Here is an 18,884-nt window from a genome sequence, read left to right as displayed (position 1 = left end):
TATAATGCAGTTGTCGGCGATGTTGGGGGCGGCAGATTAGGGGTTAATAAGTGTAAGATTAGGGGTGTTTAGACTCGGGGTTCATGTTAGGGTGTTAGGTGTAGACATAACTTTTATTTCTCCATAGGAATCAATGGGGCTGCGTTAGGAGCTGAACGCTGCTTTTTTTGCAGATGTTAGGTTTTTTTTTAGCCAGCTCTCCCCCATTGATTCCTATGGGGAAATCGTGCACGAGCACGTTTTACCAGCTCACCGCTACCTTAAGCAGCGCTGGTATTGAGGTGAGATGTGGAGCTAAATTTTGCTCTTTGATCACTTTTTTACGGCTAACGCCGGGTTTGTAAGACCCTGTAATACCAGTGTTGTCTGCAAGTGAGTGGTGAGGGAAAACTGATTGGTAGCACCGCACCCCTCCTAACGCAAAACTCGTAATCTAGGTGTATGTGTTGAACTACCTTCCAAGCAGTTAAACACATACAGTATCCCACAAAAGTGAGTACGTCCCTCACATTTTTGTAAATATTTTATTATATCTTTTCATGTGACAACACTGAAGAAATTACACTTTGCTACAAGGTAAAGTAGTGAGTGTACAGCCTGTATAACAGTGTACATTTGATATCCCCTCAAAATAACTCAACACACAGCCATTAATGTCTAAACCATTGGCAACAAAAGTAAGTACACCCCTAAGTGGAAATTTCCAAATTGGGCCCAAAGTTTCAATATTTTGTGTGGCCACCATTATTTTCCAGCACAGCCTTAACCCTCTTGGGCATGGAGTTAATCAGAGCTTCACAGGTTGCCACTGGAGTCCTCTTCCACTCCTTCATTAGACATCACAGAGCTTTTAGATGTTAGAGACCTTCCCATCTTCCATTTCAGGAAGGCCCATAGATGCTTAATAGGGTTTAGTTCTAGAGACATGCTTGGCCAGTCCATCACCTTTACCCTCAGCTTCTTTAGCAAGGCAGTGGTCATTTTGGAGGTGTGTTTGGGGTTGTTATCATGTTGGAATACTGCCCTGTGGCCCAGTCTCCAAAGGGAGGGTTCATGCTCTACTTCTGTATGGCACAGTACATGTTGGAATTCATGGTTCCCTCAATGAACTGTAGCTCCCCAGTGCTGGCAGCACTCATGCAGGCCCAGACCATGACACTGCCACCACCATGCTTGACTGTAAGCAAGACACACTTGTCTTTGTACTCCTCACCTGGTTGCCGCCACACAGGCTTGACATCATCTGAACCAAATAAGTTTATCTTGGTCTCATCAGACCACAGGACATGGTTCCATTAATCCATGTCCTTAGTCTGCTTGGCAAAGAATAGCAAGCAAGGTGACAGCAGAAATATTAATTTATTATATCACAAAGACAACAAAAATAGGCAACGTTTCAGGCTCTTAACCCTTCCTCATGCCTCAACTTTAACAAACTTTACTCCTTTATACACACATACCACTAGGTGGCACTATGGAGCAGTTAACCCTTCACATAACTTTCAAATTATGCATCTTTAAGTTACAAACATTTCTAATTTAACAAAATATTATATTACAAAAGAATCGTATTACAAAGAAATTGTTATACAGATCTACACCGGATAACAGGTTAATGAAAAGCTAGTAGAATATCCAAATACAATGTTTAGTCCTAATCTCCAATATACTTATTTAAACAAAATTACTGTTTGAAAATAACTACAAAAAAATAGATAGAGCCCAATCCTTAATTAAACCTTTTGGTTCAAGGGTACCTAATTCAAAAATCCAGTATGACTCCCTCTGTTTGAGGAGCAACTCCCTGTCTCCTCCTCTACGGGGGAATTTTACGTGATCAATAACTTTAAACTTAAGTTGACTAATAGGTGCTTTCAGATTACCTGTACGAATATTACTTTTATGGCTTCAGCAAACTGTTTGCGGGCTTTCTTGTGCATCATCTTTGGAAGAGGCTTCCTTCTGGGAGGACAGCCATGCAGACCAATTTGATGCAGTGTGCGGCATATGGTCTGAGCACTGACAGGCTGACCCCTGACCCCTTCAACCTCTGCAGCAATGCTGGCAGCACTCATACGTCTATTTCCCAAAGACAACCTCTGGATATGACGCTGAGCATGTGCACTAAACTTCTTTCGTCGACCATGGTGAGGCCTGTTCTGAGTGAAACCTGTCCTTTAAAATCACTATATGGTCTTGCCCACAGTGCTGCAGCTCAGTTTAAGAGTCTTGGCAATCTTCCTATAGTATAGGTCATCTTTAGGTAGAGCAACAATTCTTTTTTTCAGATCCTCAGAGAGTTCTTTGCCATGAGGTGCCATGTTGAACTTCCAGTGACCAGTATGAAAGAGAGTGAGAGCGATAACAGCAATTTTAACACACCTGCTCCCCATTCACACCTGAGACCTTGTAACACTAACAAGTCACATGACACCGGGGAGGGACAATGGCTAATTGGGCCCAATTTAGACATTTCCACTTAGGGGTGTACTCACTTTTGTTGCCAATGGTTTGGACATTAATGGCTGTGTGTTGAGTTATTTTGAGGGGACAGCAAATTCACACTGTTATACGGGCTGTACACTCACTACTTTACATTATAGTAAAGTGTCATTTCTTCAGTGTTGTCACATGAAAAGATATTATAAAATATTTACAAAAATGTGAGGGGTGTACTCACTTTTGTGAGATACTGTAGATAACACCAGCTCCAGACCAGCAATGCACCTCTAGGAGCAAGCTGAACACATCTGATGATCACAAAAGGCATATGTGTGTGGCTACCAATTACTAGCTAGCTCCCAGTAGTGCATTGCTGCACCTGAGCCTACTTGCATATGCTTTTCAATAAAGAATACCAAGAACACTGTCATTTTAAAAAGAAAAGTAAATTGAAAAGTATCTTATGATTGCATGCTCTTTCTTAACCATGAAAGTTTTGATATCCATGTCCCTTTAAAACTTTTTTGTAGATATACAGCAAGGATTAATGACTATAATGTATTAAACCCTAAAGTTGCAGCCAGTTAAACCAAGAAGTATTGTGGTAGTTTAGTGCTATAAGCTCACCGCTCCTATCTTTAATTATATCCCCCAAAATGACAAACTGCTTCTGTACTAGTATGTTTACTTATAATCTGATTTGTTTACTGGATTGTGTAATTAATTACTGGACCTTGGTAACCCTATGAACAATACATACAAATAAGAAGCTCTCACCTTCTCCTGGATAGGCAAGAATTGATCTTGTTCGCCTTTGTTTTCCTTCTTCATTCTTATTAGAGCAGGTATGGGAACATGGGGACCAGCCTGACCATTCACTAATCACACAATCTTGACTACAAGGCACTTTACAAACCAACTGTATGGGGGGTTCATCTACACACAGGCTGTCAGTTACAGTTTGTCCTGCAAAACAAAGCACACAAATACTGTTCATGCTGAGAAGTGAAAAAGAAGGCAAACTGATTAGGTAAAATAAAAATACAGTTCAGGCTGTATAGTTTTATTAAAGGAAAGGTACAAATGTAAATGTGCATTGGTGCATTTCAATTAAATAGAAGCATTTTTTTAAATATACTTTGATTAGCAGTAAAATGTATTAGTGTTTCAGGGCGTACACAGTTATACCATATGTGACTACAGCAACCATGTCTCAGTGGTGTGACCTGCATCAGTGAAGACCTATTTTGTGTCATACAGTCACTGCTGACTCTCTTAGCAGGTCTTCTGTTTGAATATTGGTGCAATGGGCAGTCACAGCATATGTGCATATGCTTCTAAAAAAATAGTAATAACTTGTACTAAAAGGGAAGTTTATATTTTAAAATTGAAAATTGCCTATGTAGATTTAAATTTTGACCTTTGTATCCTTTAATTTACAATGCTATGCATCATAAGGTTAAGTAACTAATTAATATTAAAATAATTCAATATTTTACCATGCTACATGCTACATAATAACTGATTAAATCAGTGTGTTAACCATCTTTTAGAAAATAAATTTTGTTTACAGAAAAACCAATACCCATGACAAAAAACTACCACACAGAATGGTGCTTCCTAACCACAGAGGTGCCAGACTTTAAACAGTCTTTATTCAGAATGATTGCCAAACCCTACTCATGTGTCATTGGTTGTGCAGGAGCAGGGTTGGTGGCAGTGGAGTCTCCTCCATAGGAGCACAGGTGCACATGAACCCTCTGAGAAAAAGAAAAAAGAAAGAAAATACATTTTTTGGCTGAATAAATATAAATTTTCCAATATCCCCCCCCCCCCCTATTGGAAAAATTATATTTATTCAGCCAAAAAATGTTTCAGTCTAGACTGTCCAGTTTAATAAAAAATAAAAACATTTCCTTTTTTTACCACACGTGCGATAGAATAGCCTGCCATAGCCCTTTGCACTTTGTGCCTACTGCGCCGCCCATAACATAGCCTATGCCTTTGCTAATCATACAATTTTCAGTGTGCAGGCTGGGCCATTTCTATGGGCAGGCAGCAGGGGGAGCACTTTTTTAAAGTTACCTTTTTTTTTAGTTTAGCTGCATTAGCAACACTCAGATTTACCGGGACCCTACAGGATGACTTTGTGGGGTAAGTACCGGCATGGATTGCACAGCCCACAGACTATTTCTGTTAAAACCCAAGTAACAGCACTTTGGCTCACAAAACTACAGGGACTTAGCTAGCTACTACTTGGGACAACACAGAACAGCGGCATCCTTAAGTATGTGCCAGTCTGCATAGGAACTGCAAGAATGGGTCTTCATTATTGTGTAGTCTATTTGTGCACAAGCCTAACATATTGCAAATGTCCATACTCCTCAGATGCAAGGTTTGCTAATGTCCTTATGTGGGTTGTGAAGTTTTGCACTTGGCACTATGGAGAAGGGGGTAAAAATGTTCCCACTCTCAGCACTTTGCGCACAATCTCCATCTTTACCTCTCACTGCCAGTGAGCTTCACAGCACGCAGCAGGTCTTAGTTTATTTGCTGCAACTGCTTCTAGTACTGGAGGGGGGTAAGACCTGCTTTGTTAGTTTTATTGGGATTACCATTACCCTCAGGCTAATTTTTGGGAAACATTATATTTTTGCAAAAATATATGTATTGTTCTTTCTTCCTATTTGAATAACCCATGAGCCACCACTGGTTGGTGGGCTGCACAAGCAATTGCTTGTGCAGTTCTAGCAGCAGATGCTGCATTGATGGTCCAGAATGAAGGCAAACAAGTTCCTTGACTGAGAATCTTATTCGTCTACATTTTGATAAATGGGGGGCATTATGGACTTTTAAATATGGGTGTAGGATCACATTCAATTTTAATTTTGTTATATCTAAAAAGATGATGATGTGAAATGTATGTGTTCTTTTTTATATGTAAAAAATAAATTGAAAAATAAATAAATAAAAACAACATTCATATTTTTATCAGCTTTTAAGTACATTTAAAACGCTTTAACGAATACTATATTTTTTCCTTACTAAATGATTTTATATTATGTTGCAGTTGTATCTAATGAAAAAAAACTTTTGAATTTTCTTGCTGTGAATGTTTAAGTGTTTTGAAATATATATACTGTATGTAATTTCAAGGCACATTGAATTCCATAATGATATTTGCTATCTCAAATCAGTTTAAAAAATAAAAATATAGTTATTATAACTTTTCTTTCACAGAAATGACAGTCCACAAAATGTAAAACTGGATTATTATCATATCTAACTACTGAAAGAATTTTCTTGCATTTTTCAAACAACTCTTAGAAATTTGAATCTGACTCTTGCAAATAATAAAAAAAATATTTGCATCATTTGATGATTTTTAAATTCTTTTACACAACTAAATGATAACATTTAAAAAAAAAATACTATTAGAAAAACAAACTTAATACACATCTGTTATTTAAATTGAGGCAGCTGTTCTACTGAATGAGAACTAGAAACAGTTCATTAATATTCAAAACTGGCAAAGAAGAAACAAACAGCTATTACTCTGGATTTCCCAGTAATTCAGTTTGTTAATTCACACATTGGGGCATAGTCACCTAATCTTCTGCAAATATGGCAGATATTAACCTGTTTAGGTTCATTCATCAACTAAATATTTGCTTAAAATGTTCCAATAGGACTGAAGGCTCAATTTTTCACTTGGTGGATGGACAAGGCACACAGATAGGGAACAAGTCTGCCCTTATTAGTGGGAAATGTGAAGCAGCCAGGATTTATTCCTCAAACAACTTCATATGCAACCCCACCTCCTGTCCTTGTACAACCAATCACGCAAGAGAAGGGCCTGTCAATCACCCTAGGCGAATGGATTCAGATTTATTCAATTCAACTACATTGAGGTGGCAGAATGTTTAGAAATCAGTGATCTCAAAGCCACTGTTTCTTAACTTGTGCTTGAAAGGGTCACATGAGTAAGACTTCACCACAAGGGCTCCAAAGTTGCCTCTGCAGTTTGATAAATAGAGTCGGCAGTGGTTATAGGCATGTGTAGCACCCCATTGAGCTGCCAACACCGTTGTTAGCCCCCCAAATGTTAAGTTCTAGAACCGCCACTGAAGAGGGCCCTTTTTCTATAATGTGAGCTCACTTGAAAAGAAAAACATATATAATAAAAATTAGTAAACTCTCATAGGCATTTCTTTAGTTTTAATCAAGGTTAAATGGATATCATGGATATCATGTTAGTTTATTGTGTTTTTTTTTTTACATGTATGCATATTTTCAGCAAAATAGTTAAAAGCAATAAAACTCCAGAAAAATCTCTTTCAAATATAAATCTATATCAAGGCAAAATCTGTGTTTGGAACTGTAGGTCTCTTAAGCCTCTCTAATACAACATATATTCCACAAAGAGTTTAATGGCATTATTATTTAATATTGAAAAGATTAGCCAATTTTATTCAACAGCACATTCTTGTCTTTGCTGATGTTCAGAAAATGAGGTATAAGTAAATTTATTGTGTTTTATTGAGAAATGTTTGCTGACAGATGAATATTAGATTCCCTTTGTGTGAATATTGATTTTTTTATGTAAAGGGAATATTTAAAAAACAAAGTTTATTAATATTAGAAACAACATTTGTTCGATCTTATCTCATGTATAAAAAGATCAAAAATATTTTCTTTGGGTTAAAGGGAATTCTGGATTAAATAGACATAAAAATGAAAGATTTAATTACAATGAATTAAAGTACTGAAAATGAAACTACTTTGCAATATGCATTGATTATATCATTAATACAATAAAGAAATAAAAAATAAATCAGTCTAAATTTGTACAATGTTAAAATAAATGAGAGAGAGAGCGGGGGAAGAGAGAGAGAGAGGGGGGGAGAGAGAGGGGGAGAGAGAGAGAGAGAGATGGGAGAGAGAGAGAGATGGGAGAGAGAGAGAGATAGAGAGAGAGGGGAGAGAGAGGGGGAGAGAGAGGGGGAGAGAGAGCAGAAGAGAGGGGGGGAGAGCGCAAAAGAGAGGGGAGAGAGAGGGGGAGAGAGAGGGGGAGAGAGAGCAGAAGAGAGGGGGGGAGAGCGCAAAAGAGAGGGGGGAGAGAGCGCAAAAGAGAGAGGGGAGAGAGAGCGCGAGAGGGGGAGAGAGAGCGCAAAAGAGAGAGGGGAGAGAGAGCGCGAGAGGGGGAGAGAGAGCGCAAAAGAGGGGGGAGAGAGAGAGCACAAAAGAGATAGGGGAAGAGCACAAAAGAGAGGGGGGAGAGAGCGCACAAAAGAGAGGGGGAGAGAGCGCAAAAGAGAGGGGGAGAGGGAGCGCAAAAGAGAGGGGGGGAGAAAGAGCACAAAAGAGAGGGGAGAGAGAGAACAAAAGAGAGGGGGAGAGACCGCAAAAGAGAGGGGAGAGAGAGAGGGGGGAGAGAGCGCAAAAGAGATAGGGAAGAGAGATCGCAAAAGAGATGTGGGAGAGAGAGCGCAAAAGAGAGGGGGAGAGAGAGAGCACAAAAGAGAGGGGGAGAGAGAGAGCGCAAAAGAGAGGGGGAGAGAGAGAGCACAAAAGAGAGGGGGAGAGAGAGCTCAAAAGAGAGGGGGAGAAAGAGAGCGCAAAAGAGAGGGGGGAGAGAGATCTCAAAAGAGAGGGGGAGAGAGAGCTCAAAACAGAGGGGGAGAGAGAGAGCAAAAGAGAGGGGGGAGAGAGAGCGCAAAAGAGAGGGAGGACAGAGTGCAAAAGAGAGGAAGAAGAGAGCCCAAAAGAGAGGGGGGAGAAAGAGCTCAAAAGAGAGGGGGCAGAGAGCTCAAAAGAGAGGGGGAGAGAGAGAGCAAAAGATAGAGGGAGGGAGAGAGCAAAAGGGGTGGGACCGCTGTACTGCAAAAAATGGCCCGTGTGAATGGGCTTTAGGACTAGTATATATATATATATATATATATATATATATATATATATATATATATATATATATATATATATATATATATATATATATATACTGTATGTTAAACATATATATTTATGTGTTTATATGTGTATATATATTTGTAAATACATATATACACATATAAATACATATGTACACACATATAAACATATATATATATATATATATATATATTTTTTTTTTAAACATTTATATGTATGTATCTCTATGTCAAAGCCCTTTGCCTTCCTTTTTTCCCTAACACTTGAGATCTCATATCTTAATATTTTTCTTTAATATGTTTTATTAAATAGTGTTATCATAAGTGTAACTGTACTTTGTAACATATTTTGATGTGTTTTGTGACACTTTTTAGTTTTGTGAAACAGTTAACCAGAACTCTGAGGTCACGATAATCATTCTAGCGTAAATCACGACTGCACTCATGCATTCACATTTACCTTCATCTTGTAATATGAGCGCAATTTAACTTGTGTCCCAATGCGAAAACCAGGTTATTTTTATTTTTATTTATAAAATATTTTACCAGGATGGATAAATTGAGATTTCTCTCATTTTCAAGTATGTCCTGGGTCCACAAAACATTGCATTGATACAATAGGGTACAATAAAATACAAAAACAATATTAATACATAACATATGCAAAATTTAACATAGAACAGGTAGGAAATATATAATCAACCATGACAGGTGCATTCTGTTTTGAGATATGCAGAGATGGATCACTTAAAGGATTTTAGGCTTGGGAAGGTTTTAAAGTGTATGGGAGGTCATTCCATAATTGTGGTGCTCTGTAGGAAAAGGAGGATCGAGCTGCTTTCTTTTTGTATGGAGGCAGACTAAATAATGTGCTGGTACTGTATTTGAGGTTATGGAGGTGGGAACAGCTGGAGAGAGCATTCTGCTCAAGTAGGGTGGGAGCTTCCCAGAAAAGCTCTCAAAGATGAGGCTTGAAAGATGGAGGGTGCGTCTGGATTCAAGCGACAGCCAGTTTAGTTCTTTTAGCATGTCATAATGGTGGGTCCTGTAGTTACATTGTAGCACAAAGCGGCAGAACAAGTTATACAGTGTATTAAGTTTATAAAGGTGAGTTTGCGGTGCAGGTGCATATACTACATCCCCATAATCCATGATTGGCATCAGCATTTGCTGTACAATATTTTCCTTTACTGTAGGGCTGAGGCAGGATTTGTTTCTGTACAGGGCACATAGTTTTGGATAGAGTTTAGATGCAATTATTTCTATGTAGAGGCCAAAAGATAGATTGGGGTCTAAGAACATACCCAAGTATCTGAAAGAGTTGACTGCGGTCAGTGTGCAATTTGATTTTGTTTTGATGCGTAGATGGGAATTTTGTAGTTTGTGTTATTTAAGTCCCGTTCCAAAGATCATTGTGACAGTTTTGTCAGTGTTTAGGAAGAGTTTGTTTTTTTGAGATCCACTTTTCTACCTCTGTGAACTGGTCTTGGAGCAATGCCTCAAGCTGTGGCAGATCAGATTTGTTTGCATAGATTACCGTGTCATCTGCGTACATGTGTACAGTTGAGGATTTGCAGACATTTGGCAGATCATTTAAGAATAATGTGAATAGTAGGGGGCTGAGAATGGAACCTTGGGGAACACCACACGTGACTGGGAGATGGAGGGAGTCACTCTCAGAAATGGAGACTTACTGTGATCGATCCGATACATATGATCGAAACCAGGTTAGCGGAGGATCACCAATACCAGAGTTTTTTAGTTTGAGCAGTAGTATGTCGTTGTCTACTATGTCAAAGGCCTTTGCAAAATCAAGGAAAATTGCTCCAGTTAGGTCTCCTTGTTCCATGCCAGTTTGGATGTCATTGCAAACTTTTAGGAGGACAGTTGTAGAGAAGTGATTTGGGCGAAAACCTGATTGAACAGGGGTCAGATAGTTAGATTGTTGGTAATACTCACATAGTTGCGTATGGACACATTTTTCTAAGATTTTTGACAATACTGGGAGCAATGATATTGGGCAATAGTTAGTAACCAAGGTTAACTCACCAATTTTATGGATAGGTACTACTCTTGCAGTCTTCCAAAGTTTGGGTATGTAACCAGACACCAAGGATTCGTTAATTAGGGTTGTGACAGGTTTAGCAATTGCCAGCACACTGAGCTTCAACAGCATTGCTGGGATTTGATCAGGTCCAGACTGGTTTTTCATTTTTTAGATTATTAAGGTGTTTCTTAATGACATTGATGGGTACAGGTCTAAAATTGAACTTCTCTATATTGGGTCTTTGCAGATGTAGCGGGGCCAGATCCACATTTGTAGTTTCATGATGCGTGTCATTTATTAGTTTGTCAATCAGGGTGGTGGAGCATCTGACAAAATAATTGTTAAAGGCATTTGCTACTTCTAAGGGAAGTTGCAGGGTTTGGTTGTCCACTTTGACAGTGGAGGGTTGGGAGTGGATTGGGGAGTGTGTAAGTTATTTATGACTTTCCAAAACTTTCTAGGGTTTGATATGTTATTGTTCAGATTTTCACAGAAATATTGGGCCTTGGCCAATTTTGTTTGTTTAGTGCATATATTTTGTCATTGTCTATATACACAGTGATCGTTCATAGAGCCAGTATGCTTGTACTTTGACCACAAAGAATCCCGAAACTGGTACATTTGAATGAGGTCAGCTGTGATCCAATTCAAGTATGCTCCTTTTACTCTCACCTTACGCAGCGGGGTATGCAAATTCCAAACTCGTAGGAGTTCGGACTGAAAGAATTCAACTGCAGAGTCTAAATCTGGAATTAGGTTTAATCTGTGCCAGGGGAGGTTCTTGATGTCATTTAGAAATGATTGAAGATTTTTTTTTATTATTTTAACCTTGGGACAGGATTTAGTAGCCTTTATTTTGCGCACGCAGTACACTAAGCAGTGGTCACTGAAACTGTTATCGAGAACACCTGCCTCCTGGAATCAGTCAGGAGAAGTGGAGAGAATCCAATCGAGCAGGGTGTGGTTATGGATTTTAATGTTTATGCGAGTTGGGGAGGAGATTAATTGTGTTAGCTGCAAAGTCTTAAATGGTGAGCAAGAACTATTGTTTTTAGGATTCAGCCAATCAATATTAAAATCTCCAAAGACCAAAATTTCACTTTTTGGGTTTTGAGCTATGGTTTCACTAAGGAGATGGACTATGTCAGAAAGGGAATGCACAGGGGAGCTAGGTGGGCGGTAGATTCCTGCAACAAATATCGCTAGCATGCAAACAATAACGCTCAATTTTTAATCTGGCCCAAAAAAAACTATTGAAAAATATGAACAAATTAATGTAAATACTTTCTGCTCTCCAAAATAAAAACATCTAGAAATAAAATGTTTTAATATAAAAAAATAAGTGAGTGCAACAAATATTTGCAGATAAAAGTCTAGACAAATAGCCAATATGCAAAAATTATTATCAGTTATTTGTAGAGAACCAACAGATTCCACAGCATTACCTATCAATAAATAGTAGATGATAGAAATCTTTATATAAGCTTAACATTATGCATTACAATAAAATACAAACATAAAAAAAACTGTTGGTACATATAGTTGTATTAGTTATCAGTGTAAACTGGGAAATTAGATGGTGCTATATTATATAAGCATCAAACCTTGCATAGGCAAAAAACTATTATTCTGCTCCAGCCACTTTACCAAATTTTAGCAAGCAGTTATTACATAACGTTTTCAATCATTCTAATCAGTTTATATTTTTTATTGCCGTATTATCACATTTAAAGGGACAGTCTACACCAGAATATTTATTGCTTTAAAACATAGATAATCCCTTTATTACCCATTCCCTAGTTTTGCATAACCAACACTGTTATATAAATACACTTTTTACCTTTGTGATTACCTTGTATCTAAGCCTCTGCAGACTGCCCCTTATTTAAGTTCTTTTGACAGACTTGCATTTTAGCCAATCAGTGCTTGCTCCTAGGAACTCTACGTGCGTGAGCACAGTGTTATCTATATGAAACACATGAACTAACACCCTCAAGTGGTGAAAATCTGTCAAAATGCCCTGAGCTAAGAGGCGGCCTTGAAGGGCTTAGAAATTAGCATATGAACATCCTAGATTTAGCTTTTAATTAAGAATACCAAGAGAACAAAGCAAAATTGGTGATAGAAGTAAATTGGAAAACTGTTTAAAATTACATGCACTATCTGAATAATGAAAGTTTGTTTTGGACTAGACTGTCCCTTTACCTTTTGCTTGTTCCGAAATTCCTAAAGAGGCCAAATTCTGGTAACTTAAAGGGACAGTAAACCTTAAAAATAATGTTATATAATTCTGCACATAGTGCAGAATTATATAACATTATTTAGGTGCTATAGCTATAAATGCCTTTTTTACCTTTTAATTTGTTAAAAATATGGCGCTTTTACAGACCCGCTCTCTGCTCTCTGCTGAGCGGGTCTGTTATATTTAGTCAGCGCATCGGGCCAGCTGTATAGTCACAGGCCGGCCCGACCGCGCCATAAGACTTAGTGCTATGGCGCGGTCGTGCCGGGCTGTGACTATACAGCTGGCCCGATGCGCTGACTAAATATAACAGACCCGCTCAGCAGAGAGCGGGTCTGTAAAAGCGCCATATTTTTAACAAATGAAAAGGTAAAAAAGGCATTTATAGCTATAGCACCTAAATAATGTTATATAATTCTGCACTATGTGCAGAATTATATAACATTATTTTTAAGGTTTACTGTCCCTTTAAGTGCACTGCAAAAGGTTGCAAATTACCTGCACTTGCTCAATATCTTATCTCATTTGACAGCTCCTAATTACGGCTAACTATAAATGAATTAATATACTTCTTTAACAAATTACTATGTAGTGTATGAAGCTGCGTGTAGCAATTTGAAGCATAATTAAGTATATAATATCTACAAGCAACAGGGGACAAAAATCTGGATCTGTGATATAAAATAAATACTTTATGCAGGTTAACAATATTTGAGATCTGATTTATAACATGGAAGGTACAGACAGTTTCTTTGAACTTTATTTACAGAATTTTGCAGATGGAGTGCATCACTTATAGGGGTTAGTTCCAATCTAGTCAATATTGTTTTTGACCATTCTTCAGCTCCCGATATACCTTTTTGACATTCTAATGATCACAATGCAAATGATAGCACAATTCTCATATAAGAAAAACAATGGATTGGATTTTGGAAACGTTAACCATATAAAGCATGGACAGTATCAATTTTCAGAGATCACAATCTACCTGATAATAATATATTGACTAAATATCCACAACAAAATGGACACATTAAATTGAATAGCCAAAGGCACTTGATCATTGCTAAGCACTCATAGGCTGACTGATAACACAGATATTGGATCCAAAAAACAAGAAGGCAATGCCCATGTTCACAACAGTTACAGCCCTTTGTGATTATGCTTTAACCTTGCCAAATATCAAAAGATACTGAGCACGTGATCACCAAGAATTGTGTTTAACCCCTTAGTGACCAGAGCACTTTTCCATTTGTTAACCGTTTCGGACCAAGGTTATTTTTTAAATTTTTGTGGTGTTTGTGTTCAGCTGTAATTTTCCTCTTACTCATTTACTGTACCCACACATGTTATATACCATTTTTCTCGCCATTAAATGGACTTTCTAAACATACCATTATTTTCATCATATCTTATAATTTACTATTAAAATAATTATAAAATATGAGGAAAAAATGAAAAAAAAACAATTTTTTCAAACTTTGACCACCAAAATCTGTTGCACATCTTCAACCACCAAAAAACACCCATGCTAAATAGTTTCTAAATTTTGTCCTGAGTTTAGAAATACCCAATGTTTACATGTTCTTTGCTTTTTTTGCAAGTTATAGGGCACTAAATGAAAGTAGCACTTTGCTATTTCCAAACCACTTTTTTTCAAAATTAGCGCTAGTTACATTGGGACACTGATATCTGTCAGGAATCCCTGAATATCCTTTAACATTTATATATATATATATATTTAGAAGACATCCCAAAGTATTGATCTAGGCCCATTTTGGTATATTTCATGCCACCATTTCAACGCCATATGCGATCAAATAAAAAAAAATGTTCACTTTTTCACAAATTTTTTCACAAACTTTAGGTTTCTCACTGAAATTATTTACAAACAGCTTGTGCAATTATTGCAGAAATGGTTTTAAATGCTTCTCTGGGATCCCCTTTGTTCAGAAATAGCAGATATATATGGCTTTTACGTTGCTTTTTGGTAATTAGAAGGCCGCTAAATGCCACTGCGCACCACACATGTATTATGCGCAGCAGTGAAGGGGTTAATTAGGGAGCATGTAGGGAGCTTGTAGGGTTAATTTTAACTTTAGTGTAGTGTAGTAAACAATCCCAAGTATTGATCTAGGCCCTTTTTGGTATATTTCATGCCACCATTTCACTGCCAAATGCGATCAAATTAAAAAAAACTTTAAATATTTCACAATCTTATGTTTCTCATTGAAATTATTTACAAATTGTTGTAAATGCTTCTCTGGGATCCCCTTTGTTCAGAAATAGCAGACATACATGGCTTTCACGTTGCTTTTTGGTAGTTAGAAGGTCGCTAAATGCCGCTGCGCATCACACGTATATTATGTCTAGCAGTGAAGGAGTTAATTAGGTAGCTTGTAGGGAGCTTGCAGGGTTAATTTTAGCTTTAGTGTAGAGATCAGCCTCCCATCTAACACATCCCACCCCCCGATCCCTCCCAAACAGCTCCCTTCCCTCCCCCACCCCACAATTGTCCCCACCATCTTAAGTACTGGCAGAAAGTCTGCCAGTACTAAAATAGAAGTTTTTTGGGGGGGTTTTAGTTTTTTTTTTAAATAATTCTTCTGCTGTGTAGGACCCCCCTTAGCCCCCAACCTCCCTGATCCCCCCCTAAACAGCTCTTTAACCCCCCCCCCCCCCTCTGCCTTTATTGTGCGCCATATTGGGTACTGGCAGTTTGAAAAATAATAATGTATTTTATTTTTTTTATTTTATTAAATATTTTCTTTATTTCTGTAGTGTAGCTGCCCCCCCTCAACATCCAACCCCCCACCCTCTCCCAGATGCCTTCATTTTAAAATTCCACCCTCCCCAGTCCTCTCTCCCACCCTCCAGTTCTACAGAATATTGATGCTTTTTTTGATAGATTTCACATGCACGCGCGCCCGTGCACGCGCACGCACCAGCACAAGATCCCTCCCCCCTCCTCCACCAATGACTGCCCACCCGCCTCCCTGGATGAGCTCCCACCCACCAACGATAACGGCCATCAATAGCCGATGCAGAGAGGGCCACAGAGTGGCTCTCTCTGCATCGGATGGCTAAAAACAGTTATTGCAGGATCCCTCAATATTGAGGCTTCACTGCAATAACATGAAAGCAGCTGGAAGTGATCAGGATCGCTTTCACTGCTTTCAAAGACCAACGACGTATGGGGTATGTCCTTGGTCGTTAACTGCATTTTTTTGCAGGACGTACCCCATACGTCGTTGGTCGTCAAGGGGTTAAAAACAAAAATAAACAGTTGTGGCATGCAGATAGAAAGTAGACTGTTAGGAGAGGAGAGAATGTTGGATCAGCAGAATGAGGATGAATAGGCTGGTCAGTTGGTGAGAGCAGATGGGAAACATGTAGAGCATTTTTTTGTATGATGATTAGGTTTTAAGGTGATTGACAGCAATTATAATTCTTTAGGGGTGCTGTTGTGGGGAAATGGAGTCGGAGTCATCAAGCTTGACTGTGTTTGATATGGCAAGATGGTGAACATTTTAATAATAATAATAAAAAGATAAATAACAGCTGTTGCAATTGATTTATTTTAGATATCAAATGGGAATTTCAGAAAACTTGGAATCAAGGCAATATTTGGATTATTCCACACCTATCTTTAAATTTAGATAAAAACAAAAAAATGTCTGATTTGTGAATTTGCTTGCAATATTTTTCAAAAACACAACTCTATATTTAATAAGATCTTGAATTAACCTAAAAATAGATGAACTCCTTGTTTAATAAAAGATAAAGATTTATTGTTTAAAAAAAAAAAAAAAATTCAAGAGGTTGAGCCAGCTGCTAAAGACATAGGACGTGTTTGTGAAGAGCTCCCAGCTCTAACTTGATTAAAGGAAGATTTTTTTATATAAATACCCCACATATAGTGGAAACAGATCCCTATTGCACTTGGATGTGCTTCAGGAAAGCTCAGAAGATCAAGCAGTTATTACTAGTGCAGTTTTTTCGACGGAGGTATGATCATGATGGAGGCCTTGGATGTGTGGGAGTCCGAGATGACTTGGCTTCTTCATGAACACTTTTGCAGCCTAACACAGATATATAGTGAGGTCCTTGCCGACAAGACATTATGCAACGATGCCCATACGCAAATGGACAATATGCATACAAGTTTTCATTCCAGAAGCTTAGAGCCTACTGTATACAAAGGCAGCCATGCGGATACACCTATTACCCAGAGCGGGTGCAACCATATTTGTTCTTTTCCACAAACGAATGACCCAACCCATGGCAACGAGGAGGCGTTGTACTGCTTACAGTATTGTCCCAGGAATAAAGAGACACAGGGTGACCCTGACAGGAAAGGTACTTTACTGCTGCAGAAGGAATGGGCTCACACCTCCTATGATAATCTTAGGGGTGAGAAGGTTTCGTGGTGGCAGTCGCCGATTATGTAAGTGATGCAGTATAGTTCTTCAAGAACATTAACCTTTATCCCCATACACTTGTGATTACCAGCTGACTCATGAAATTGTTAGGGGATTAAAATCCTGCATTATGGTTCCAAGGTACTCCATCCCTAATGCAACACCTTATGGTTCCAGTACAATGGAAGATCTGGAGTTGGCTAGTTTGTTAAGCCATGGACACTGCAATCTGGACTCAAAACAGACCATGATATATATGCTTAATATGGTTAACGCAAAAGATTGGCTTTTTATTCTCTTTTATTCTTTTTTCACAGTACACTGTATAGCTAAGTATATGCTTTAAAGTTTAATATTTTACATAGTACTGTATCATCTTCTGTCTCTAGAAAGCCTTATATCTTGATGTAGATAGTGTGGTGGTAATTAATCAGCTGTCTTACTTTCATACTTTTGTGGTGTACAAGTGTATAAAGTCAGATTGAGTTTAACAACTTTGGTATAAGTTTAAGCTTATAAATATTATACAGTTGCCTGAGTATCTCTATATTTATGTCAGTCTCCTGAATTTCTGCCCGCGCTGTCAGCGGCCGAGAAAGCAGGGCATATTCAATTAGTTTTCTTACTAGATGTAAAAGGAGATCTTAGCTTAAAAGATTAGTAGTTTTATAAAACTTAAGATACCCCAATACGAATAAGCAGCACATCACTGATATATGCGTAATTATAGATTTAGAAATCTAACCACAGGTTTAATATCTTAGGGCCTCCCAACTGAGCAACTATATTTCTTTATGTTTATTTACTTAATACAGTTACATTGCCTGAGACAAGGGCTGTGTTGGGTGTTCTCATCAGGTCCATTGATATACATCTACAAAGACAACTAAGAGAAGTTGAGAAAAGGATACAATTTAGCAGTCAAATCCCTCAGAAATACTATGATTGGTTACGTCATTCTACTAATTAAAATCAAACATAATTAAAAATGGGTGAACAAACAAAATGCTAGATACGGACTGGTCACTGTGAAAGAGTTACTGATTATCTAAGTAAAGAGCTGGATAAATTATTATTCATATAAGTCATGGGATGAATAATATCTGATCCTTCTATTGGATTAGCTAAATTGTCGCAATGATTACTGTGTGGTATAAAGGTTGGGCCAAGAGTGTAGTGAGATTAGTGCTATTGTGCTTAGGTGCAAACTTGAATCAACGTTTAGAACATTAAACCATATAGGAGCAGTGCATAGAGCCAATCCTGAGATCTATAAATATGGGAAGTTAGTGTTCCCACAAATTGCCTAGCCCAAATGGTGGGCCACAATCTTAAGCACAATTATCTATGCACTAAAAATAAACGTCTAGTCAGTACTGCTTTAGAAAATGTGCTAATACTCCAAATGGGATTAGAATAACTGCTTAGTGCTTTCCTAAAAGCAGGCTGACAAATTGTATTGTTAAATGTTATGTCACAACCAATCCCTATGGTTAATAAAGCCGGCAGTTATATTAATCCCAATAAATATCTGGTTAGTACTATAGCACTTAAATGAAAATTCAAAACAACGTCTAATAGCTTCAGACTAATACAGGGAATGCATAGAGACGTTCATAAAGTGATTAAATATAGACAGTGAGTGTTCCCACAAATCTCCTTACTCTAGTCAAGTGCCAATAGCATTTACTTAATTGTATATGCCACAAAATTACTTGGAGACTTTGAGTCCCAACTCACTATTGTTATAAATATAATTGGTATAACGTCCTAGTACCTTAATAGCAATAGATTTGTGCTGA

General features: G+C 38.0%; 1 protein-coding gene across 1 annotated transcript in view; it reads right to left on the bottom strand.

The window, feature by feature from the left end:
- Positions 1 to 18,884, bottom strand: part of THSD7B (thrombospondin type 1 domain containing 7B) — a 1,177,597-nt gene that overhangs the window by 782,826 nt on the left and 375,887 nt on the right. Inside the window, 1 exon segment of the mRNA XM_053712541.1 lies at positions 3,220 to 3,408. Within this exon segment, the coding sequence (XP_053568516.1) occupies positions 3,220 to 3,408 (189 nt within the window).

Source organism: Bombina bombina, chromosome 1 (genome assembly GCF_027579735.1).
Source record: "Bombina bombina isolate aBomBom1 chromosome 1, aBomBom1.pri, whole genome shotgun sequence".
In the NCBI taxonomy this organism is placed as follows: domain Eukaryota; kingdom Metazoa; phylum Chordata; class Amphibia; order Anura; family Bombinatoridae; genus Bombina; species Bombina bombina.
This window is presented reverse-complemented; position numbering and strand designations above follow the sequence as displayed.